This window comes from Oncorhynchus mykiss, chromosome 9, assembly GCF_057628025.1.
Source record: "Oncorhynchus mykiss isolate SJ-2025 chromosome 9, ASM5762802v1, whole genome shotgun sequence".
In the NCBI taxonomy this organism is placed as follows: domain Eukaryota; kingdom Metazoa; phylum Chordata; class Actinopteri; order Salmoniformes; family Salmonidae; genus Oncorhynchus; species Oncorhynchus mykiss.
In genome coordinates, this window is record NC_143030.1 from 59,333,936 (window position 1) to 59,360,126 (window position 26,191).

General features: G+C 40.9%; 3 protein-coding genes, 1 long non-coding RNA gene and 1 pseudogene across 16 annotated transcripts in view; 3 read left to right on the forward strand and 2 right to left on the reverse strand.

Moving 5' to 3' along the window:
- The first annotated feature begins 8,735 nt into the window (after positions 1–8,735).
- Positions 8,736–9,766, forward strand: LOC118966073 (uncharacterized). The gene is made up of 2 exons (XR_005053294.2): positions 8,736–9,223; positions 9,706–9,766. It is a non-coding gene; the product is annotated as an uncharacterized LOC118966073 (long non-coding RNA).
- Positions 9,767–10,454: 688 nt separating this feature from the next.
- On the forward strand, positions 10,455–15,802 carry LOC110532392 (DNA fragmentation factor subunit beta). 11 transcript variants are annotated; one of them, XM_021616265.3, is made up of 7 exons: positions 10,455–12,089; positions 12,233–12,359; positions 13,371–13,556; positions 13,712–13,791; positions 13,972–14,145; positions 14,351–14,451; positions 14,607–15,802. In XM_021616265.3, exons 1-7 carry the CDS (start codon positions 11,928–11,930, stop codon positions 14,815–14,817), a joined length of 1,041 nt encoding a protein of 346 aa, XP_021471940.2. In that variant the 5' UTR covers positions 10,455–11,927; the 3' UTR covers positions 14,818–15,802. The 11 variants fall into 11 exon arrangements, with proteins under 11 accessions (XP_021471940.2, XP_090041875.1, XP_021471939.3 ...); XM_090185749.1 differs by having other exon boundaries at positions 11,238–12,089; positions 12,233–12,341; XM_021616264.3 differs by having other exon boundaries at positions 11,282–12,089; positions 14,594–15,802.
- Positions 15,803–18,189: 2,387 nt separating this feature from the next.
- LOC110532394 (UPF0688 protein C1orf174 homolog) lies at positions 18,190–21,053 on the reverse strand. Its single transcript, XM_021616268.3, has 4 exons — positions 20,500–21,053; positions 20,084–20,176; positions 19,618–19,983; positions 18,190–19,507 (listed from the first exon to the last, which is right to left on the reverse strand). The coding sequence occupies exons 1-4, from the start codon at positions 20,512–20,514 to the stop codon at positions 19,373–19,375; spliced, it is 609 nt and encodes a 202-aa protein (XP_021471943.1). The 5' UTR covers positions 20,515–21,053; the 3' UTR covers positions 18,190–19,372.
- Positions 21,054–22,040: 987 nt separating this feature from the next.
- LOC110532396 (UDP-GlcNAc:betaGal beta-1,3-N-acetylglucosaminyltransferase 7 pseudogene) lies at positions 22,041–23,918 on the forward strand (annotated as a pseudogene). Its single transcript, XR_016483526.1, has one exon. The product of XR_016483526.1 is annotated as a UDP-GlcNAc:betaGal beta-1,3-N-acetylglucosaminyltransferase 7 pseudogene (transcript).
- Positions 23,919–24,075: 157 nt separating this feature from the next.
- Positions 24,076–26,191, reverse strand: part of LOC110531204 (centrosomal protein of 104 kDa) — a 43,073-nt gene continuing 40,957 nt past the window's right edge. For both annotated transcript variants that reach the window (XM_090185746.1, XM_036988334.2), the window contains exon 22: positions 24,076–25,864. In XM_090185746.1, coding sequence (XP_090041872.1) covers positions 25,719–25,864 — 146 coding nt within the window. In that variant the 3' untranslated portion in view covers positions 24,076–25,718. The remainder of the gene's footprint in view (positions 25,865–26,191) is intronic.

Consider the following 26,191-nt stretch of genomic DNA (forward strand, 5'->3'; position numbering starts at 1 on the left):
AACAAACATAGACTGCCCACCCAACTCACGCCCTGACCATACTAACTAAATACAAAACAAAGGAAATAAAGGTCAGAACGTGTCACATGGAGTAAAACAAACATACAGTCAATAATACAGTATAAACAAGTCTATATACGATGTGAGCAAATGAGGTGAGATAAGGGAGGTAAAGGCAAAAAGGCCATGGTGGCAAAGTAAATACAATATAGCAAGTAAAACACTGGAATGGTAGATTTGCAGTGGAAGAATGTGCAAAGTAGAAATAAACATAATGGGGTGCAAAGGAGCAAAATAAATAAATAAAATAAATACAGTAGGGAAAGAGGTAGTTGTTTGGGCTAAATTATAGGTGGGCTATAATCTGTGAGCTGCTCTGACAGTTGGTGCTTAAAGCTAGTGAGGGAGATAAGTGTTTCCAGTTTCAGAGATTTTTGTAGTTCGTTCCAGTCATTGGCAGCAGAGAACTGGAAGGAGAGGCGGCCAAAGAAAGAATTGGTTTTGGGGGTGACTAGAGAGATATACCTGCTGGAGCGTGTGCTACAGGTGGGAGATGCAATGGTGACCAGCGAGCTGAGATAAGGGGGGACTTTACCTAGCAGGGTCTTGTAGATGACATGGAGCCAGTGGGTTTGGCGACGAGTATGAAGCGAGGGCCAGCCAACGAGAGCGTACAGGTCGCAATGGTGGGTAGTATATGGGGCTTTGGTGACAAAACGGATTGCACTGTGATAGACTGCATCCAATTTGTTGAGTAGGGTGTTGGAGGCTATTTTGTAAAGGACATTGCCGAAGTCGAGGATTGGTAGGATGGTCAGTTTTACAAGGGTATGTTTGGCAGCATGAGTGAAGGATGCTTTGTTGCGAAATAGGAAGCCAATTCTAGATTTAACTTTGGATTGGAGATGTTTGATGTGGGTCTGGAAGGAGAGTTTACAGTCTAACCAGACACCTAGGTATTTGTAGTTGTCCACGTATTCTAAGTCAGAGCCGTCCAGAGTAGTGATGTTGGACAGGCGGGCAGGTGCAGGCAGCGATCGGTTGAAGAGCATGCATTTAGTTTTACTTGTATTTAAGAGCAATTGGAGGCCACGGAAGGAGAGTTGTATGGCATTGAAGCTTGCCTGGAGGGTTGTTAACACAGTGTCCAAGGAAGGGCCAGAAGTATAGAGAATGGTGTCGTCTGCATAGAGGTGGATCAGAGACTCACCAGCAGCAAGAGCGACATCAGTTCGTATAATGGAGTGAAATGTTTTTGAATCATAAGACTAGAATTCTTGAATGTATGTGCATAGGAAAAGAGGAACTGTTAACAGACAAGGAGCTGTGGCAGACCACTTGTGACCACAGTGCAACTGATGACAGGGAAAGAGGTCTCCCCACCCGAAACCGTTAGATTTGCAGTAGATTGTGTAACATGCGGCAGGATATGATAAGCAATGTATCTGTAGGAGAAGACTTATAAACCGTATTGACAGTGTTAGGAGAAGAGGAGGGGCATTTATATGACCAAATGTGAGGTATAAAAGGCTATGTGCATTGTATGATTTTTTTAGAGCTCTTGTGAATAAACCTTTTGACTATTCTAAGCTGGGACTCTGTCTGTTTCATTCAACCAGAATCTTACAAATTCGGGGTTGCAGACTGAGTAGTTTAATTGAAGTTCTGTTTATGAACATTGATAACATAATTCTCATAACACTACACTAGTTCATTTAGCAGAAAAGATTTGCTTAGACTTCCGTGGCATTATTTAGGATGAAGAATATCATTTAACATAGCTGGATAAAATATAAAGGATATTTTCTCGAAACGATTTGACGGAGTGTGCACATGCGGCTATTCTGTGTTGAGCGACTACCAAAGAAACAAGTACTCCTATATGCTTAATCTGGAGTTATTTATGTAACTTTGGTTGTGATACAAAGTTTGGGCTATATGTTTAGATTTTTTTATACATTCTAAGGCTGCATGATACGACTAATGATGATTTTAAAAAGGTTGCATGAAAGGCATGAGCTCTGCTAGATTTTTTTGCGCAGGCTGTACACACTTCATCAGTCTCTCATTCACAATTTTACAAGCACTTGATAATGCCTTGAATTTCCCAGCTGCATCCCCTTTGTGTGGCCGTAATGCCCCCTAAAACAAATCCATGCCTTTAGCGGCTGAATATAATCATTATAATTCCCGTCTCCCGGCTGCGTGGCGAAGCACCCCTCACTTACACGGCTCTCCGTCATGTGATCAGGTCTTTCTCACAGGCTACAGATGAAGACAGACACATTGGGGACGCAACTGTGTGCGTCCTTATCCAATTCCAAATTATTGAAGATATTGGAAGAACTGTTCACATTTACTTTTCATCAGCCAACAAGATGGGTAGGCCTAACGAACAGCAAAAGCACTAGCCTATGTCAATCTATTTTCCCCCATAGTACAAAAGTTTACCTATTCTATTTTGTACCAGAAATAAATATTCCAAACATAGTCTGAGACAGTGGTGGGATGCGATAGATCCCAAATGAATACAACCACTAGCATAAAAAAACGTGTTTTAAGCAATTAGCCTGACGCAGCAGATGAGAACGTTTAGCTTAAAATGTTAATAAACTATTAGGCTATATCTTCACATTAGAAGTGCAGCAATGTGCACACAGCAGTAGGCGATAAGCGCAAATGTTCCATTAGCAGGAAAACACCATTCTCAAACGTGCCCACAAATGTGATTATGAATGCAATGCTTTTATTATAAATGTGCATTTTTTATGGTGATTTTTTTTCTCACAAACTTGGAACTCTACACCCGTTGTAAAGTGAATTCATGTGCTTCCCTTAAAGAAGTTATTTGGCCACTTTAGTTGTGATACAAACCTTATCAAAATATATAGGCCTATGGGCTAGGCTACGTGCGACTATGATTTGAAAAAATAATAATAATAAAATCGCAAAAAAAGCCTGCGCCTTTCTTGACTTAAACTGGGCATCATTCACAAGTGATAATATAGAATTCACAAGCTAATATTGTCACCCATGACACGATACTTGATTTAATCTTGTCTTTACATATACTAAATATTATATGTGTGAAATTTGTTTTGATTTAGAATGGACCATTATCATACACCTGTATCAAAACGGGCAGCGGGAAAAATACATGTTATCTGTCACGCCCTGGTCTTAGTATTTTGTGTTTTCTTTATTATTTTGGTCAGGCCAGGGTGTGACATGGGTTATTTATGTGGTGTGTTTTGTCTAGGGGTTTGTTGTAGGTTATGGGATAGTGGTTAGTGGGGTTGTCTAGAATAGTCTATGGCTGCCTGGAGTGGTTCTCAATCAGAGGCAGGTGTTTATTGTTGTCTCTGATTGGGAACCATATTTAGGCAGCCATATTCTTTGAGTGTTTCGTGGGTGATTGTTCCTGTCTTAGTGTTTGTTTGCACCAGATAAGGCTGTTTAGGTTTTCACGTTAGGTTTCTTGTTTTGTATTGTTTGTGTTTATCTTTTATTAAAGATGAATCAAAATAACCACGCTGCATTTTGGTCCTCCTCTCCTTCGACGGAAGAAATCCGTAACATTATCAATGTACTGAAATTGTGAATGGAGGACACTTTTCCCATGGTTCATTTTCATGCCAGCCTGGTAGGCTATACTCCTGTTGTAACAATGTACTCTTTGGGCTAGACGTGCCTCAAGCAACCCACCTCGACAACATCCGGTGAAATTGCAGAGCACCGAATCCAAATTACAGAAATCGTAATAGTAAACATTCATGAAAATACAAGTGTCATACATCATTTATAAGATACATTTTTTGTTAATCCAGCAACGTTATCAGATTTCAAAAAGGCTTTATGGCGAAAGCACTCCATGCGATTATCTGAGGACAGCGCCCCGCATACAAAAGCATTAAAAACATTTTCCAACCAAGCAGATGCATCGCGAAAGTCAGAAATAGCGATAAAATAAATCCCTTACCTTTGAAGATCTTCATCTGGTTGCAATCACAAGGGTCCCAGTTACATAACAAATAGTCATTTTGTTTGATAAAGTCCTTCTTTATATCCCAAAAAAGTAAGTTTATTTGGCACGCTTCATTCAATAATCCACGTTTCCCCTAGTTCAAAATGCATACAAAATGAATCCCAAACGTTATCAATAAACTTGGTCCAAACATGTCAAACAATGTTCCCAATCAATCCTCAGGTACCCTAATATGTAATAAACGATCCAATTTAAGACGGAAAATAGTATATTCAATACCGGAGATAAATAATCAAGTGTGCACCCTCACCGGAGCGCGTCAAACATTTTCGCAAAATATATCACTTACCTTTGAAGATCTTCATCTTTTTGCAATCCCAAGACTCCCAGTTACACAATGAATGGTCGTTTTGTTCGATAAAGTCCTTCTTTATATCCCAAAAATGTCTGTTTATTTGGCGCGTTTGATTCAGAAATACACCTGTTCCAACTCGCCCAACATGCCTACAAAGGAAACTAAAAAGTTACCTGTAAACTTGGTCCAAACATTTCAAACAATGTTTCTAATCCAACCTCAGGTACCTTAATATGTAAATAATCAAATTTAAGACGGAATAAACTGTTTTCAATACCGGAGAAAAACAACGAGAAGCGTTGACATGCACCAAAAGACTAGAGTCCTTCTGAGTGACACTTTGAAAGAATACGAATACTTCTTCATTAAAAAAAAAAACATTATACAATTTCTAAAGACTGTTGACATCTAGTGGAAGCCATAGGAACTGCAATCTGGGTACTAATAATTAGGCTTTCCCATAGAAAAGCATTGAAAAGTCCAATGACCTCAACAACAACAAAAATTCATGGATGGATTGTCCTCGGGGTTTCGCCTGCCAAATCAGTTCTGTTATACACAGACATTATTTTAGCAGTTTTAGAAACCTTAGAGTGTTTTCTATATCCTAATTTCTGGGCCTGAGTAACAGGCAGTTTACTTTGGGCACCTCAGTCATCCAAACTTCCGAATACTGCCCCCTAGCCTTAAATGTCAGGAAAGTTGAGAAATAAATATAGTAGGCATAGCGAGTTGCAGTAGTTCAGATGGGAGATTAGGACCTGCGCCGCTTCCTGTGTGAAGTAGGGTCATACTGATACTGTACGGATGTTGTAGAGCATGTGTCAAACTCATTCCACGGAGGCCCAAGTGCCTGTGGGGTTTTCACTCCTCCCTTGTACATAATTGATGAATTATGGTCCCTAATTAGTAAGGAACTCTGCTCACCTGGTTGTCTAGTACTTAATTGAAAGGAAAAAACAGAAACCTACAAACACTCGGCCCTCTGGAATGAGTGACAACCATGTTATGTTGGGTGTCCAGGGTCACGCCAAGGATCTATGCACTCTGGGCAGGGGGACAATATGGAGTTGTCAAATGTGATGAAGAGGTCTCGGAGCTGGCCAACCTTCCCAGGGAGGAAGGTTGAGCTTGAGGTGGTGGACCTACATCCAAGCTGAGATATCTGCCAGGCATGCAGAGATGCGTGTTGCTACCTGGGTGTCAGAAGGAGAAAATGAGAAAAGTAGTTGAGTGTCATCCACATAGCAATGATAGGAGAGACCATGTGAAGATAGGATGGAGCTGAGTGACTTGATTTATAGAGAGAAAAGTTGAGGGCCTAGAACCGAGCCTTGCGGGACACCAGTATTGAGAGTATGTGGTGCAGACACAGATCCTCTCCATGTCACCTGGTAGGAGCAACCCGCCAGGTAGGATGCAATCCAAGGGTGTGAAGAGCCTGCGATTTCCAGCCCTGTTGGATGGAGAGGAGGATCTGATGGTTCACAGCGGATAGATTTAGGAGAATGAGAACAGAGAGAGAGTCAGATTTGGCAGTGCGGAGAGCCTCCTTGACAGAGGACAGCAGTCTCGGTTGAGCCTGACTGGTTAGGGTCAAGAAGATCTTTCTGAGAGAGATAGCAAGAGACTTGGTCAGAGACAGCCCACAGGTGTTTTGGAAAGAAAATACAGAAGTGATACTGCTCAGAGGGATAGAGTTTCCTAGGCTTATTGGCGAAATATTTACATTTAAAGTGATAGAAAGTGGCTTTAGCAGCAGATACAGAAGAAGAGAATGTAGAGAGGAAGGATGATAGGCCCTCAGAAGTTTCGTTTTCCTCCATTTTCGCTCAGCTGCCTGCAGCCCTGTTCTGTAAATTCGCAACGCGTCACTCAGCCATGGAGCAGGAGGGGAGGGCCGAGCCAGCCGGTAGGAAAGGGGACATTGCGAGTCAAAGGATGTAGAAGAGAGGAGAGTAGGGTCAAAGAGGCAGAATCAGGAGACAGGAGGGAGAAGGATTTAGCAGAAGGAAGAGATTATAGGATAGAAGAGGAGAGAGTAGTGGGAGAGAGAGAGCAAAGATTGCGACGGTATATGACCATCTGGGTAGGGGCTGAGTGGGTAGGTTTGGAGGAGAGGGAGACCGAAAAGGAAACAACGTAGTAATCAGAGATCTAGCAAAATGCTAATTCTGTTTTACAAGAAATGGGTTGAGATGACTCAAACACTGTACATATCTAGCATGCCCTCCTTTGCGACAATGTTATTGGGGCACGGAAAGTTAGATTAGTCTTCTAATTTGAACTTAACTGCCATTAAAGTTGGTGGTTACTACTGGTTTCAGATTGTGAGAGAAACTGTCTGCCATGTTTGGTGTTTTGGTAAGGGTTCAGAGTGACGTCACGCATCCAAGAAGCCTCAACCAATCATTTTGTGACATGATATGCGATAACCATACATCTCTAAGAAATATAAAAAAGAGAGAGAGAGAGGACTGAAAAGGTAGGCACATGGATTTTATGTTTTGGTGCAGTGGGAAAGCCTTGGGGTTCTCTCTGTGAGCCCCAGGAAGAGTAGCTAAAGAGTAGCTGCTGCTTTTTCAACAGTGAATGGGGATCCTAATAAAATACAAAAAAAGCGAGAAAGAGAAAGAGAGCGAGAGAGACAGTGAGAGTGTGAGTGAGTGAGAGAGAGAGAAGACTTAATAGGAGCCTTTTCTTTCTGCCTTAATAGCTTTGATTGTTTGTGAGTCATTCTCTTTGCCTGATATTAAAACCAATCCATCGGGACCTATGCAATTTCACTGAGCTCCCCCGCTGTTCGGCTAGAATCCCTGAGACTTTATTTGGAGATCAAACAGCAACTTGCCACTCATAAACACCAACATGAATGCAATGCATCGGCCCAAATCAAAACAAAAATGGATATGTCTCTTGCAGGCTGACAGAAACCAGACCGTAGTCACTTAATAATCCTTATAAGATTTATGACGTGTTACGACCGCCTGGGGCTAATGGGATCTGAAATGTGGAATTAATGAAGGCCTACAGTATGCGTCTGTGAATGCAGTATTTCTGCTGCTCAATGGTGTTTGTGCACAACAGCCGTGGCAGGTAGCTTAGCGGTTAAGAGTGTTGGACCAGTAAGCATAAGGTCGCTGGTTTGAAGCCCCGAGCTGACTAGGTGAGAAATAGGTTGATGTGCCCTTGAGCAAGGCACTTAACCCAAGTTGCTCTGGATAAGAGCATCTGCTAAGTGACTAAAATATAACAGGCATGGGGTTAATTAAATTGTATTCAGTCAATTCAGGATAATTTGAAAAATACCTTAATTAACTGAAAATGGCCATTTAATTTGAGCACAAATCCTAAATTGACTGCCTTACTGGAATTGACCCCAACCTTTGTGAAGAAATCTATTTACTCACTTTTATTAAGCAGCTGACAAATTCTTAGTGCTCAAACATTGCAACATTCTTAATAGCTTGTCTAATGTGAAATGCATAATGGCATATTATTTTATTTATCTGTTATTTTACCAGGTAAGTTGACTGAGAACAACATTCTCATTTGCAGCAACAACCTGGGGAATAGTTACAGGGGAGAGGAGGGGGATAAATGAGCCAATTGTAAACTGGGGATTATTAGGTGACCATGATGGTTTGATGGCCAGATTGGCAATTTAGCCAGGACACCAGGGTTAACACCCCTACTCTTACAATAAGTGCCATGGGATCTTTAATGACCGCAGAGAGTCAGGGCACCCGTTTAACGTCCCATCCGAAAGATAGCACCCTACACAGGGCACTGGCCTGGGGCTTTGGGATATTAGACCAGAGGAAAGTGCCTCCTATAGGCTCTCCAACACCACTTCCAGAAGCATCTGGTCTCCCATCCAGGGACTGACCAGGACCAACCCTGCTTAGCTTCAGAAGCAAGCCAGCAGTGGGATGCAGGGTGGTATGTTGCTGGCTAATTTTGCATCAAAACAATTTTGGCCAATAGCTATTTAGCAACTGAGCCCATTTAACAGCCAATTGAGGGTCACCTCTCCCTTGAACAAATTCCTTATAACTAATCTAAAGACTGCTGACCAATGGAAGCCGTCTTAAGAATTGACTTCCATTTCTTTGGACACTCTAGCCCAGTCCAAAAACTATTAGCCTAGCCCGTGCCCCTGTAGATCTCTATTTTCGTGTCAATGCACATTCGTTGGGAATTTTAACCTGTTAAAGGGGAATGGACACACTTTAGGAAGTAAATCTAAGCAAAGAGATGTATTTTATCCACTTATACTAAAAGCATGTGCATTTAACATAAAAACATATCTATATTTAGTATTTTGATCGCCGACGAGGTTTATTTGAGCTACGGTCAGCGCCATTTTAAATTGCCATAGTAACGACTGATGCCAGTGCTCACTGGCAGGCATCAGCAAATTGTCTGTGGTATTGAGTTTTTGTGCTGAGAGTGAATGAAGAGAGTGAGGTTAGGGGCGAACAACGAAGATGGCAACAGCAAGTTGTAATTCAAATATGAACTGTATAGCGCCAGGCTGTATGAATTGGCCCCCAAAAATCCCTCTGTAAACTACCATCGGCTTCCCATGGACCTACAACTTTAGAAGAAGTGGCTCCATGGCCTGAAAAGGAAGGACATGCCAGCTTGACCTAGCAGGATCTGCAGACAGCACTTTGCGGAGGCAGACTTCGCAATGAAGGGCACTTTCGATGAGGAAACTGGGAGTTTCCGAATGGAAAGGAGTCATAGGCCTACGTTGAAGCCCTCTGCTTGCGCCTCCATTTGAAATTGAGGGTTATGGTGTAGGGGTTACCAACCGACCATCATGAACATCACTGATTTTTGGAGTCAAGCAAAAGCAACTGAATGGAGGAGGCGACGTGAGTAAATTCAATGGAACCTGAAGTAACGTTAACCGGTCATGACTGTTGTTGACTAGGCTAGTGTTAGACACTGGACAACTTTATTGCAACTCTAGCTGAAGGTAACTAGCTAATTGCGTCTGAAGTGTTTTGTGTAACACTCCCCAGCAAATAACGTCAGCAAGCAACTCAACTGCAACTAAAATTGCAACACAGTTTCGTGTACCCGTTATTAGGCAACGTTACTAGTTGTAGCTAGCTTCCACCTCAGATAGTCAAGTACTGTAACACATTTTGTTGACAGATTTGTTTTTGTAATGTTTTGTTAGCTCCACCTCATTTAGCTAGACTGAAGTTGACATAGCTAATGTTTGCTGAAAAACACATGTCCCTGTGTTTGCTGTGTGTGTGGGGACAAAGCATACAAGACGAGTAGCTTGTTAATGCAAACTGATATATTTGGGTTGAGTTGTCTTAACAAAACATTTTATTGTTTTCAGGATGACATCTTCATCCCTGAAAATGTTTTCATCCTGGAGGAGACTGTGCAGAAGGCAGAGGTGGTACATGCAAATCCATGCTATTTCTAAGGCTATTGTTTATTTCAAGTATATGCAGTGATTCTTGAATATTACTACAGCCTAATAGATGCCTTCATTGTTTTCTACCAACAGGAAAGAACAGTTAGTACAGCATGCCAAACTGACTCCTGGGTGCCAGTGTTCCCGTGCTGCGGTGGAGAAGAGGTCCACCGGGACCATCACTAAAGAGCTCAGGGCCCAGCTAGATTGCGCTCACAACCATCAGTATTCCACCGGGTCCTGCCCCTATACGCCACAGATGGAGCTGAATGAGAGTGAGATCTGTGAAGACCATAAACTCGCTGTATGAACCTGAGAGCTCAGAATCACAATCATCACAGTCCGAGCCAAGATATACTATCAATCACTTTGGGGGAGCGGGATGTTGTTCCGAAAATGGAGAAAGAGCAGGCCATTCAAAAAGATACACCCATCCATAAAGGGAATCGGAGTGGAATTGTTTTAACGCAGTTTTTTTTTACCCGTTTCAATGGATGTGCTACCTTGTCCCAGTTCTGCTGTTTCAATTTTCTCTCTCTCTCAACCTAATGCTCAGCTACAAAAAGACAACTGACATTTGCTCCTGAGGTGTTGAACTGTTGCACCCTCTATAACCGCAGTGGTTATTATTTTGATGTAAAAAGGGCTTTTGTAAAATACATTTGATTGATTGTTTGCTGTGCTAGATGTTGTGTATTCACTAACTCTCTGAGTGATGGTCCATTTTTAGTGTCTAACATATTTGTGTGTATTTAATCTCCATCTTAACTTTTAAAGTGGCAATCAGCAGTAGAAACAATAAAGTGTCTCCCTGCTCCTCTTTCAGTAAAAAGCTGAGGGATGGGGCTGGAGAAATGTAACCACTCTCAAATTCATAGACCGAGCGATAGATGCACGGACTGACCATCCATGAAATCAAAATTGTAATCATGTTTCTATGATCTGTTTCCACGACCATGTACCCAGTTCGCTTTGGATAAAGGCATCTGCTAAATGGCATATATTATTAAAGTCTACTTTGACTCTGCCAACTAGCTGCCCAGTGGTTAGGATTCCTTTCCAATAGATGGCAGAAAATTGCATAAGAGACAAATGTTCTGAATAGACAACAGTAGTATCAAAAACTGGAACAAAAAGGAAAATGTCTAAAATTAGAATGGAATATATGTGTGTGAATGATAATGAATCGCATCTTGTTGAGATGCGTTTGTTGAGTAAGGATGCATATGTGGGAAATCCATTTGAGGTGTCGAAAATGGTGAAGAATGCGCTTGGAAAAGTGGAGTCCGTCAGAGTGACCAGGAGTGGTCTTATTTTGATTAAATGTATTTATGAAGAGCAGAGGAATATTGCAGTGGGGCTCAGAAGAATCCAGACAACAGGAGTTTTATGTTTTGAACTTCGGAGTAGAGCACAGAGTCATCTCAGGGGTGACAACGGATGTTCAGGTTGAATACAAGAAGATAATTCCTGGTGTGATTGGTGCCCGGCGTCTGACCGCTGGGTGAATGGGGAAAAATAAGTAAGTCTGTTGGTCCTGTTGTTTTTTGATAAAGATGAAATACCTACGCATGTGAATCTTGGTTATGTAAGATACGCCGTAAGAGCTTTCGTCCCCAAACCACTGTAGTGTAAGACTTGAAATGATTTGGCGATCTTTCAAGTGTATGCAGACGAACAGAGTAAACTGAAGAACGGTGTGTAGAAAGACGACCGTGTTGCAATTGTGGTGGGGATCATGATCCTGAGTTCCTGAAGTGCCCTTTACGGGTGAACGAGATTGCGATGGCAAACATTTGAGCTGTTAATCGAATATCCTATGCAGAGGCGATTAAAATAATTGAGAAAACATGAAACTGGACATAATTGTGGCTGCGGCAGAAAAGTTTTCAGGATTTAAGGATTTTTCATCAGAAGACTTGCAACGGGTACTGGTGCCGGAAGACCCACCCTCCCCTGTGTAGGGACCAGATTGGTATTATTTTTCAATGATGGTAATTTGTTAAATTTTGGGGGGGAATCCTGTTTCCATCCGAAAATCACATTACATTGTGTGATCGCCAATTATACCATAGAAGAAGAAGAATATTGGATAATTTTACAGCCTGTCCAGTAGTTGGCAGTATGAGTCCTTTCTTTGCATGTTTTCGCACAATGGTCTTCATAGAAGAAAAGGCGCGATGTTTGGACTTTTCAGAAAAAACAAACTTGTCAAAATAAGAAGTCTGAATGAAACTACAAAACATGGGGTGGCTGCAACAAGTCTGCAAGAGCTTCTCAAAAAGGGGAGTAAACTCCTACAGGTACGATTTCGCCCAGTAGTTTAGCAATATTTAGTACATTCTACTACTACCAGATCGAAACAGCAACACCTGCAATAAGGAAATGGCGATAGTTACAGTTACATTGTTATTTTGTTTAAATTATGTGAATCCTTTTCTTATAGGTTCCACTCGTCGGTTCGCATATTTGCTTGTATGAAGATGGAACAGAGTTGTCAGAGGACTATTTCCGAAGTCTTCCAGACAATGCTGAACTTGTCCTTCTTGCCATGGGTGAGAGATGGAGCGGATGTGAGTTAAATATTATAACTGTGACAAACAGCTAGCCAACTAACCACCTCAGACTTGGTTACATGCACACACATATATATATATATATATATATATATATATATATATTGATGAGACCTACTTTATGTAGCTGTGCATGGTAAATATATGATAACAATACTAATTTAAATATGCACTTCAAATACTTTATGTAGGCAAATAATTGCATTAATTGATTTGAAAAGGATGGATTAGCCATGCTTTCACTTGTAGGAAGAGCAGTTAACCACACTCACTAATATGTGGCTTAACTTTACCTGCCAGTGATGCTTGCTAGTGCAGCCTGGTCTCATAGACTAGACATAACAGAGTACATGTAAATCCGGGACACCCAAATTAGTATGATATGTTTGGTATGGTTGCATAAGACAGAAGGTTACTTAAGCAAAAAGTAGGGTGGATAACGCAAACATCTAGCAACCTAAATGTTGCGTGTTTGAATCTCATCACGGACAGCTTTAGCAACTTTGCGACTACCTTCTACTTTACAATTACTTAGCATGTTAGCTAACCCTTCCCCAAACCCAGTATTTCCCAAACTTGGTCCTGGGAAACACTGCCCTAACCTTAACCCTTTAACCTAACTACTCATCTTGATTCTAACCCTAGCTAAAGTTAGCCACCTAGCCAACATTAGCCACAACAAATTGGAATTAGAAACATATTGTACGAATTGCAATTTGTTACATACAGTATTAATATGAATTTTAATTTGTAACGTATCATACGAAATGGATGATGGACATCCACAAATTAATACATACCATAAGAAACGCAACATATCATACTAATTGGAGTGTTCCAGATTTACATTCACTATGTTACGTCTACATCGGAGTCCAGGTTGGCCAGTTAGGCTGTCTGGGCTTCAAACCCAGTTGGTCACATTGGTGCCATGGCTTAGATGTGTAGCTAACAAAAGTTGTTCTGTGAATCAATTTAAATAACAGGTATGATTTGTTATTATTCCAGTTGTCTGTGACATAAGCCGGTTGCTGGACACCGACAGGAACTTAGATCTTCTGATTGATGCGGCTAAGGGGCTTCTCTCTGACGAGCGGTCTCCAAAGAGACGCAAACTCCTGGGGGAACTGCTGCTGCATTTGAAGGACAGCTCTGACACTGAAAACAGAGAAGATGATGAAGACTGGTTCCAAGGTAAAAATTCCTTTATCTTGGGATGGAAAGAAATCATGCAGGGAACAATGCAATAGCCAAAAGCAAGATGGAGCAAAGTATGAGACACTTTTTATATTTAGATGAACCAAACTGTGCCTTTTTAAAGTTGCACTCTTCCATTTCTGTGCTTTCAGGAATTGATGTCAGATTTAAGACCAAATCGGCCTACATGAAGTACAACTGTGAGAGCAGGATTCGTGGATACATGAAGGAGGTAAAACTGTATTACTGATGCTTTGGTTTGACACTGAAAGTGGTTGGGACTGTCAAGAAGTGATTCTCAAGGAGTACCTCATTATAACAAATCTACTCCAAATTGTTATCTTCCCTTCTATTTTCTGAGGGGAAAGAATATACTTACTCATGACTGATTTTATAGTTTGCATATTCACAGGTGGATAGTTATGCTCAAACAATCCAAAAGCCTAAACTCAAGGCAGAATACAAGAAGACTGCAGAGTCCTTGATGCTGCAGCTGAAGTCTGACAAGTACAATGGCTGCTACTTCAACAGGACAGAGAAGGAACTCAATCGACTATGCACCAAGGATGGATGGTTCTCCTGTCAGGTAACATTTATGAACCTGAAAGTGGCTAGTAATGCAGGATTTGACTATAATAAAGCATAAACACAACATAATTAATTATGTGATGTACAATAGTCACAGTCATGATGGAGATGTGAATAGTTACCAACAGTTCCAGATCATGTTTGGCTCCATAGCATCCTGTCTTATAGCCTGTGTCCTTCCCTCATCCCTCTCCTTTCCTCAGGGTGCGTTTGACCAGGATGAATGCATTTCCCTCCACTCCATCAACCCCTATGGCAACCGAGAGAGCAGGATTCTCTTTAGCACCTGGAACTTGGACCACAGGTGGGTTTAGTGAATAACGGTTATTAATATCATTCAGAATGTCAGGCTCACAATCGTGTTTGAAACAGTATTACAAAAAAGCTTTCTTAATTATCAATTGGAATGTTATGTATGTCCTGTCAGTTATGGATCAAATCTGTAGAAATCTGTCCCAGGATTGAGAAGAAGAGGACGGTCATTCCTGCCCTGGTGGAAGCACTGCAGAACCGCAAGAGCAGCAACATAAACCTGGACTATTTTTATAAACTGCTGTTCACTCGGGAGAATCTAAAGCTGGTGCATATTGTATGCCACAAGAAAAGTGCCCATGACTTGCTGTGTGATAAAAGAAACATGTACAAATGGGGCAAACGAAAGGGATTATAAAGGGAAAATGCTTTTTACATTTCAGTGCAGATGCCTTTTGTAGTGTTTGTTGTACATTATCTGTTTAAGAATAACCAAGACTTATAACTACTGGTAAATTGAACTAAATGTAATTCAGGGCAGGGAACATTGTTTTCTGCTGCTCTCAGAACAGCTGATTTGTTGATCATTTTGTGCTAGTGATATTAAAAAGAACTCCATTATGAGCCACTGATTGGGTAGTAGTCAATGGGCCAATCCCAAATCGTCCCCTAATCCCTATGCACAGGGTGCATTCAGTGTAATTCAATGCTTGCTACATTGTGTGACGGTTTGTACTGAAAGACACGTGTCTCCCAAAATGGTGCGTACCATGCTTCAACAGCCTTTGAGGTAAATTTGTGCCCGTTTGGTGGTTGTGGCCTGATCAATATGGATGTAACTATTTACATTTTGAAACACGTGAAGCACACACCGCACAATCTTCTGGGACGCCATAATCACAATGTTCTTCAACTGGTCGTTCACTACCTTTTTCCGTTGAATTTAAAATGCAAAACACTGTTTTGTTGTACTGAAGACGCCCCCCCCCCCCCCCCCCCCCCCCTTTCCTATCAGATGTCAAGGTGGAGCTATTACCAGATTGATTACACCTGTCTAATCCATTTATTATTTTTTTTAACCTTTATTTAACTAGGCAAGTCAGTTAAGAACAAATTATTATTTTCAATGACGGCCTAAGAATAGTGGGTTAACTGCCTTGTTCAGGGGCAGAACGACAGATTTGTACCTTGTCAGCTCAGGGATCTTGCAACCTTTCGGTTACTAGTCTAACACTAACCACAAGGCTACCCTGCCACTCCAATGCATAGAGAATGATTTGTTTGGACATTTTCATATATATTATAATTTTAATGTGCTCTCATTATATTTGGATGTATATTCTAATTTCATTACTGTTTCCACGATAATTGTGTGGGGTGAACCAATAAAGTATTGAAAGAAAGTTGTCTCAGGTTTGACTATATTGTTTTGGAGTCACGCAGATTTTATTACAGCAGAGCTGTTTACGGCCATAAGCAAACAGGAAAACGCTCATCCAGAGGTGGACCTCCTAGAGGCCGGGGACTTTAATGCAGGGAACCTTACATTTATTTTACATCATTTCTACCAGCATGTTAAATGTGCAACCAGAAGGGAAAAAAACGAGACCACCTTTACTCCACACAGATATGTATAAAAAGCTCTCCCTCACCCTCCATTTGGCAAATCTGACCATAACTCTATCCTCCTGATTCCTGCTTACAATCAAAAACTAAAGCAGGAAGCACCAGTGACTCGGTCAATAAAAAAGTGGTCAGATGAAGCAGATGCTAAACTACAGGACTGTTTTCCTAGCACAGACTGGAATATGTTCCGGGATTCTTTCGATGGCATAGAGTACACCACATCAGTCACTGGCTTCATCAGTAAGTGCATCGATGACGTCGTCTCCACAGTGACCGTACGTACATACCCCAACCAGAAGCCATGGATTACAGGCATCATCCGCACTGAGCTAAAGGGTAGAGCTGCCGCTTCAAGGAGCGGGACTCTGACCCGGAAGCTTGTAAGACCAAAGCGTCAATACAGGACTAAGATTGAATCGTACTACACAGGCTCCGACACTCGTTGGATGTGTCAGGACTTGCAAACAATTACAGACTACAAAGGGAAGCACAGCTGCGAGCTGCCCAGTGACACGAGCATACCAGGCAAGCTAAATTACTTCTGCTCACTTCGAGTCAAGTAACACTGAAACATGCATGAGAGCATCAGCTGTTTCGGATGACTGTGTGATCACGCTCTCCGCAAGAACACTAAAATATCATGCCTAATTGAATACCGACCCATAGCACTCACGTCTGTAGCCATAAAGTGCTTTGAAAGGCTGGTCATGGCTCACATCAACACCATTATTCCAGAAACCCTTGACCCACTCCAATTTGCTTACCACCCCAACAGATCCACAGATGATGCAATCTCTATTGCACTCAACACTGCCCTTTCTCATCTGGACAAAAGGAACACCTAATTGAGAATGCTATTCATTGACTGCAGCTCAGCATTCAACACCATAGTGCCCTCAAAGCTCATCACTAAGCTAAGGACCCTGGGACTAAACACCTCCCACTGAAACTGGATCCTGAACTACCTGACGGGCCACCCCCAGGTGGTAAGGATAGGTAACAACACATCCGCCTCGCTGATCCTCAACACGGGGGGCCCCTCAGGGGTGCGTGCTCAGTCCCCTCCTGTATTCCCTGTTCACTCATGACTGCATGGCCAGGCACAACTCTTAACACCATCATCAAGTTTGCAGATGACACAATAGTGGTAGGCCTGATCACAGACGATGACACAGCCTAAGGGAGGTCAGAGACCTGGCCGTGTGGTGCCAGGACAACAACCTCTCCCTCATCGTGATTAAGACAAAGGAGATGATGGTAGACTACAGGAAAAGGAGGACCGAGCACACCCCCATTTTCATCGACGGGGCTGTAGTGGAGCAGGTTGGTATCCACATCACCAACAAACTATCATGGTCCAAACACACTAAGACAGTCATGAAGAGGGCACAACAAAACCTACTCCCCATCAGGAGATTGAAAAGATTCGGCATGGGTCGTCAGATCCTCAAAAGGTCCTACAGCTGCACCATCGAGAGTCTTGACTGGTTGCATCACTGCCTGGTATGGCAACTGCTCAGCCTCCGACCGCAAGGCACTACAGAGGGTAGTGGATACAGCCCAGTACATCACTGGGGCCAAGCTTCCTGCCATTCAGGACCTCAATACCAGGCGGTGTCATTGGAAGGCCCTAAAAATTGTCAGACTCCAGCCACCCTAGTCATAGACTGTTCTCTCTGCTACCGCACGGAAAGCTGTACCAGAGCGCCAAGTCTAGGTCCAAAAGGCTTCTTAACAGCTTCTACACCCAAGCCATAAGACTCCTGAACAGCTAATCAAAGGGCCAACCAGACCCCTCTTTTACCTCGACTAACTGTTGCCCTCGCACATTGACTCTGTACTGGTACCCCCTGTATATAGTCTCGCTATTGTTATTTTACTGCTGCTGTTTAATTATTTGTAACTTTTATTTTCTATGTTTTACTTAACACTTGTTTTTCTTAAAACTTCTCAAAGCATTGTTGGTTAAGGGCTTGTAAGTAAGCATTTCACTAAGGTTTGAAAATCCACCTGTTGTATTTGGCACATTTGACAAATAAAATTAGACTTGAGAACTGATTGCAGCTCCATGGCCTGTAACCGTCATTAGATAATTATGTGATAAAGTTATGCTTTCATTTGGGCAAGTGTAAATGTGTTTGTGGAACAATACAGACACAGGTAATTGAAAATTTAAAAAAAGTTTACTTGCTCCTTGTATTGGCAGTGTAACATTACCTATGTTTAACTTCTAGTGATTTTTGTCGACATTTACAAAGTTGGCATTGAAAATATACTGAACAAAAATATAAAACATGCAACATTTTTTTTTACTGAGTAACAGTTCATATAAGGAAAATCAGTCAATTGAAATAAATTCATATCAAGTCACGACCGGGCAGGTGTAGCCATGCCTACCCACTGGGGAGCCAGGCCCAGCCAATCAGAATGAGTTTCCATTAGCCGTTTAGGCAAATTGCACTGAAACTGGCAACAGACTGTATTCTCTCCCACCCGTCGGTTTCATGTCTCAGGTAGTCCGAGGAAGCCAGAATGGATATAATCCAATATTTGACTAATTTTGTGCCAATGTATCACCACTGTCCGTGCCACTGTGAAACTTACACTCCTGCAGATCAGAAATAACTAAATGGTGAAAGTTGCCAGCCAACCAGTTGAAGAAATTGATTTTGCAAGCAGTAGGCATTTAGAATTAAATGTAGCATGGAGCTCATGATGACACTTTCCCCATGAACCTGCCAAAGTATTCAGCAATCATTTATTACAAAGAAAGTTTGAAGAAAGGAAAATCCCACCCATTGAACTGATATAAATGTTGTAATTTATGTGTCTTTAGAAAGTGTTTCCTATATCTGCAGTTTCCGTTACACATCACCATTTTTTTTGTCGCTACATTGCTTTTGTCTAATAAACCCAGGTCAATGGAAACCTGCCTAAAGACTACATGATTTTTATGTTGCATTCATTCAGTCGTGCTATTACATAGCAATATAAAAACACCAAATAAAGACATTACTGTGCATACATACTGACAAGGCAACCAGTAACAAAGTAAAAGACACATTCAATAAAAATAGAACGAGCGCTTACCCTGTACCAATTAAACAATATATACGCACACTATAGGTCCTGATAATTGAAAAGCAAGAAGTTACTTTGTTAGTGCAAATAGCTTTTTAAACATCAATACAAATTTAAAAACTTTGGGGTACATGCTGGCAAAAAGTTAACTTGATACCCTCGTTCCATTGAACAAATCCACTTTCCCAGGCTTGTCTGCCATTAGGCTAGTAAAAGGACAGAGGTTTTAATCCATCCCATTGATAGTTTATAGAAGTAACTAAATCCTAAGTGCCATTTATGTCCTCTTGCTGCATGTCTGTGTAGCCCTCTTCATCACTGTCCTCTTTGGCGTAGTACTGTCGTCTCCGGTGCTCCCTCCTGCTGAAGGTCAAGGAGGCTGCAGATCTCTGTGGACAATCCTACAAGGCAAATGGAAATAACAGTATTTGAAATTAGGCCACATACTCCAAACATCAGACCATTATTTCACCCATCACACCAAGCACTTCTTGTAAAACTCTCCTCTCACCTGTACAACTTCCATGTTTCCGAAGAACTTTTCCACAGGAAGAACCTGGTTGCTGTCATCATCAAGGAAGATGCTCTTATCAATCACAACACTCGCTTCAGTTTCATCACCCTCCATATTCTCTGGTAACACGTTTGTTCTGTGGTAATTCAACTCAAATCTCAGACCATTCTCTTTACCCTCCCACAATTCATCCATGTCTGGTGGTGCGCCACACCTTGTCTTTTCATCCCATTTATAACCGTCACAGATGAGCCTCTCAGAAGTAGTTGTTGACTCCATACAACCGCCAACCATACAGTCATTCAGGGGAATTTCGGTTTTTGAGTCTTCCATTTTTTTAACATCCATCCTCTTCACTGAACTCTGTAGGCAAAACAGATTATTCAAAATATTAAGAGGCTTCACTGATGGACCAGCCATAATTTCAAACGTATCTAAACCGAGAACTAAAAACAGCATTCACCTTATCTGAACCCTTCACCTTGAGGTTTCGGTCGCTTGAGGGAACAGCGCACTTCTCCTTTCGCCGCTTCAAGTTGCTAACTCGACTCGACATCTGAAATGAGTTCAGACATTTTGTTAATCAACAGTTGCACAGACATTAACTAGCTAAATACCGAACACTTCTTAGCTGGCTACCGTAACCAACAGTTAGCTAGCTAACTACTGCCCCGCTAGCTAACAGACTACCGTTAGTCGATGAAAGAAAGACTAATCAGGATTCCCAAAGACAATGGACAATTGAATCGCTTGCTAGGTAGCATTTTTTTTTGCTAGGTAGGACAATTTAATCGCTAACTAAATACTGTTAAATAATAGTATATATTGTGGGAGGTTAACTAGCTAACGTTTGCTAGCTACTAACTCGGACAAACTCACCTGTTTCTTCCTCATTTTCGGAAGTTAGCTACATGTCAGTCACTGGATTGCAAGCTTGTTAACAGTCGGTTTTGCACAAATTTCTGTAGACGTCGCTAGCTAATTCAACCAATAGTAATTTTGTTCTAAATACAGGTCGTCGGCAAACGGTAAAATCGTCGTTCTGATAAAAAAAAAAAGACACCGTGTTGTTTTCTGGTCCGAGTGGTGAATCGAGACAGCGCTCGAATTCCGAAAAATGTAGCTACGTCTAGATGTCACGTGCAGTTCAATCAGAGGTCGAGGTCTCTTTGATGCTGATTGATCAAGAAACAATTGATTCCTTGTGCCAGTCAATGGTGCTTACTGTTTGCCTTTGTTATTTCGACTAAAACTTGAGTGTCGTGTTTTACTGCACTTAATACATGTTTATTCAGGGCATAAATAAGGTCGTTGTTTGAGGTGGAAAAACACGGCACATTTGACAATTTCCAAAACCGACACACGGGGGTGGTAAAAGCTTGTAATGTATTTCCTCACACAGCCCAAAGACACCGGTTTCCCCTTTCATCTGTGCTTGGGCGTCTAGAGTTACACTGATTTTGTCCCTGTGGATCTCTCTTTCTCTCTGTGTGTATGTGTGTGATAAATATATTTTTGTGTTAATGGATGATTATTGCAAAACAAATGTACCCTATAATTTATAATTACGTTTTCTGAAGCTACGTTGATGGTAGCTAAGGGACTTAAGTTTAGTTTCTTAGCTACGTTGATGGGCAATTGTATGTAGGCTGTGATATTATAATGCATATAATATTGCACAATAACCTATTATATAATACAGTATTATTATCATTATAATAAGACAATACACTGTATTGCTTGATGGCTGATAAATAAATAGCAGGTGCAATCAAATGGACAATATAGCCTGAGCCTTAGTTTTTCAAGTAACTTATGCCATTAGATATCTAATTTAAAGCCTAAAAGATGAGTAAGTCAACCTGAGACGCAGTCTAGTGAGCCACCTGTGATGTGAAATAAGAAACCTGCATATTGTCACAGATATGTGTAATGGGGAGAGGATAAAAAAAAAACAGTAAACAAAATAATGTTTGAAAATACGTCTATTTTCTGACGTCGAAGTTAGGTTAATTTTAGGTTATGAATGAAAGTTCAAAATACATATTTTCCGGACTGGACGAAATCTGAACCAAATATAGACATCTGTGATTGGTTCGGACCGGATCAAAAGTCGACAATCGGTGGCTGGTCCAAACCACACCAAAAAAATACCAAACAAAGAAGGCCGGTCTGGACAGGACCCCCAAAAAATATGTACAAAAGAAGTCGGTCCATGCTTAGTGGGAACTGAGTAAGTGGATAAGCTTGTAGGCAACAGTAACTTTTCAAGACCAGTCCACAATCTCATCGATAACGTTTTTTTGTTGTATGATATAACAGAGATTACTTTCCAAGAAATATAGATTAGTCTTTTTGTACGCTAAAGGAATAGCATGGTGGCGTCCAGCTACCTACTCTCAAGGTAGCTGGTCACGGGACAGTGAATAGACTCACTAAGATGTAGCCAAAATGAATGATGAGATGCTTTAACAATAAGGGTACCTATTCAATTTAAGGATTTCTTATTCATTACACGTTTTGCGCCATAGATATGGAATTTTTTTTCAGAAGAAAGAGGGCATTGAAAACTCTCCTCAGCTTGTCTCTAGTTTTTGCGTCTTTATTGATGATCCAAAAGTTCAAGCTTGTGGATAACAGCATCAAGGATGATATGGAAGTTAAACGCCAGGAAGAAGCCAGTTGGTGTGGACCTGAGTGTGATTTCTACAAAGGAAAAGGCCTATTGAAAAGCAGTTTGGGAAACTACTCGCCTGTTCTTGGTGATGATTTGGATGCGCCACGGGTGAAGGTGTCCAACGCTACTCTAGCTACTTGGGATGTACACGTTATGAACTGCAGTGAAGATTCAGCCGTGAGGAAAAATGATTGGTTTCGACGTTTGGATCCGAGGTTCCACCAATTTGTGTTACACAGACATTGTCGGTATTTCCCAATGTTAATAAATCACCCGGATAAATGCAGGAATGGAGACGTACACTTGCTCATGGTTGTAAAATCCGTTATAGAGCAGCATGATAGGCGAGAGGCCGTGCGTAATACCTGGGGTAGGGAACAGGACATTGATGGTAAGAGAATAAAAACGCTGTTTCTTCTAGGAAGCCCTACAAATGGTAAAGACATGAAAAACCTTCAAAAGTTGATTGAGTATGAGGACATTATATATGGAGACATTCTTCAATGGGATTTTATGGACACATTTTTCAACCTCACCTTGAAAGAGGTAAATTTTCTGAAATGGTTTGATATTCACTGCTCCAGTGCCAAGTTTATATTCAAAGGGGATGACGACGTTTTCGTGAATACAAAGAACTTACTGGAACTTATTGGTTTCAAGACTGAGGACCGCAAAGTGCTGAACTTATTTGTTGGGGACACCATATCCAAAGCCATCCCCATCAGAAACCATCAAAGTAAATACTACATCCCCAAAGAGCTGTTTGACAAACCGTACCCACCTTATGTTGGTGGTGGTGGGTTTTTAATGTCCTCACAATTAGCGCATAGACTGTTTGTGGTTTCAGAGGACTTGGAGCTCTATCCCATTGATGATGTGTTTTTGGGAATGTGCCTCCAGAAGCTACACTTGACTCCAGAGATGCACATAGGTTTCAGGACCTTTGGCATCATGAAACGCAGAGTGAGTCCAATGAACAGAGAACCTTGCTTTTTCAAAAACCTCATCGTAGTCCATAAATTGAGTCCTCAGGAGCTATTCAGGATGTGGAGTGTAGTGGAAAATAAGGAGCTGGTTTGTGCCAAAAACACTGCACCATGATTGTCAAGCTAAAGCTCAGTGTGACAAAGGTTATGCAACAAATATTGTTAAATTGTTATATGTGTATGTAGGCCTAGTAGGACACACTGATAAACTAACATATCCAACAACACTAAAATATCCAGCACTAAAATATCCAACTAACAAAGACAATGTGAAAAGAATGACATTCTTTCATTCTCACTGACCTGTTTAATGTTTCACTTTTGTAATGTTTATTGTAATGTCAATAGGTAGGAAAACCAAATTAGTAAGTGTACATGACTTGTCTATACAAAATTAACCACTTTTTCAGCAAACTAAATATATGGCAGCATTGAACACTGAAAAGCCTTTTTCATGCCAGTTTAGTGCCTTTGATTTTTGAGATTATGGATGTTTTAGTAACTAAAAAGGTTAGATGAAAATATAATTTGGTAAATGTTTGCCATAGATTCTAGAACACATATTTAATGACATTTTAAGAGTCACAACTAGTTGTGTTGATGTTTGTAACAGATTCATTAAATATATATTGTTATATCAGTGTTTTAATGTGTCTGAGTGCTGGGTAAGAGTTGAGGGCTGCTGGGTGGATAACAGATACTGTAATTGTTGTTGTAAAATATTACAACAGTTGTCTGTGAAATACATATGTGGCATCTCAAACTCACCAGAGTAAGAGACAAATGAATCTATACAGTGCTGTTAACTTTATTTAATCAAACATAGATGTTTCAATCTCTGCACAGAATGGTTGTAAATCAAATATGTACAGTCAATACTGATTGATATGTACTGAAAATCCACAAGGAAAATATATACATCAGTGGAGGCTGCTGAGAGGAGGACGGCTTGTAATAATGGCTGGAACGGGGCAAATAGAATGGCATCAAATACATGTAAAACCATGTGGTTGATACCATTCCACTGATTCTGCTCCATCCATTACCACGAGCCTGTCCTCCCCAATTAAGGTGCCACCAGCCTCCTGTAATATACACCTATGTCATTTCCTAAATATGAAAAAGCTGAAAGAGACAAAAAGATTGGGATGTAAGAAAATGTCAAATTGTCCTATAATTTGATCAAGATTGGTAACTCAAGGCAAAGGACCAGCAGATAACAATGAAACACACCATATAACATATGAAGCAGTAAAATAGTATTGTCTGCGTCTGCTAAGTGAACCCTTTATATTAGTTCCAGTCCACATTGTACTGATGTAGGGTGTACCTTGGAGATTATGACTTGTAGATTTAGGTCAAGATTCACACATTTGGTATAAAATCCCTCTGATTTAGGCTACCTATACAAAATGCAATAGCATGTTAAGTAACATATGGAAAAAAATGCAACCCTATAAAAGGGTGCATCTTACCATATCTAGAAAGTATTACAGTGAACTAAGTGCCTAAGAAGTTTCATCAAGTGGGACCATTCTCAAATCTTAGATGTTTGGGAAAATTACCACTAACGTACATTACTCCTAAAGAAAAAAAGATAAAGTTTGTTCTCATTTATTTTCGATTTCAATTAGCAATTAATAATTCCTATTTTACCTTAAATGGCTTTTTGGCTAGGCCAAATATCTGTGCTTAGTGTTGATTGTCTAAACACTCAAAATATAAAAAAACCCAGATTGAAACAATAAATAGTGTGACAATGTAAAAAGCATGATAAATTCCATTGACAAGCAAAAGGTGCTATATAATAACTAAGTAGGGAAATTAATTACAGTAAGAAACAAAGACATTTACACAACTACTGTATCAATGTAAAACATATTTGATTAGATTACAAGCCACACAGAGAGACATAAAGAGACGTAAAGAGAAATGTAAACAGATGCCCTGCATAAAGCTTGTTGTAGCTACACTCAGGCTGTTATTGGATTTGGAGTAATCAAGAAACAGCTTAGAATAGTATTATTACTATATTATAATACCTTAGTATGTAGTATACTAATATATAATATATTGCAATATCGTTCAGTATCCCTCCCTTTTGATTTTAGCCAGATTTTGGTCCCTGTTCTGACAGACTCAGTTGCAAGGGAGATTAATCCAGTCCTCCCTAGTCAGGGTGTCAACATGAAACTGTAGCCCAAAACGGACAAATGTTCTTCCCTCATTTCCTCTCCCATTGGTGTAAGGCGACTACATAGGTTGGGATAAAGCCATATGATTGAAACCGATCATGTCATTTTAGATCAGTGATTGTAAAGGAATGTATTTTATACTGTTGGGACGGTGCCATGGTTCTTCCTCATTCCAAGCATTTGGACAATCTAGGGTGCTCTTGTGTGAGAAGACTGGGGCAGGGACGGTTGGGTGTGGGTTCACCGTTTGACTGGGGTGAGGCGGCTGGTGTGGGTTCGGCTGGCTCTGGGTGCCAAGGCCGGAATCCTGCTCCCTTTGCCCATTGCCCTGCCCCTACTTCCCACTGACCACACCTGCTTAAGCTTAGCCACACTGCCAGGCTTCCCTGAACACAGGAGAAAAAGAAGAGAATGACTTCCTCCACCATTAGGAAGTACTGAGTGTTATTCTACAATACACCCTCCCCCCCCTCAACCACACAGGCACACACACGCACATGCACACACGCACAAAATATCCCATAATGACAAATTGAAAACAGGTTTGTAGAAATGTTTGTAAATGTAATTAAAATAAAACAGAAATATGTTATTTAATGTAGTATTCAGACCCCTTGCTATGAAACTTGAAATTGAGCTCAGGTGCATCCTGTTTTCATTGATCATCCTTGAGATGTTTGTACAACTTGATTGGAGTCCACCTGTGGTAAATA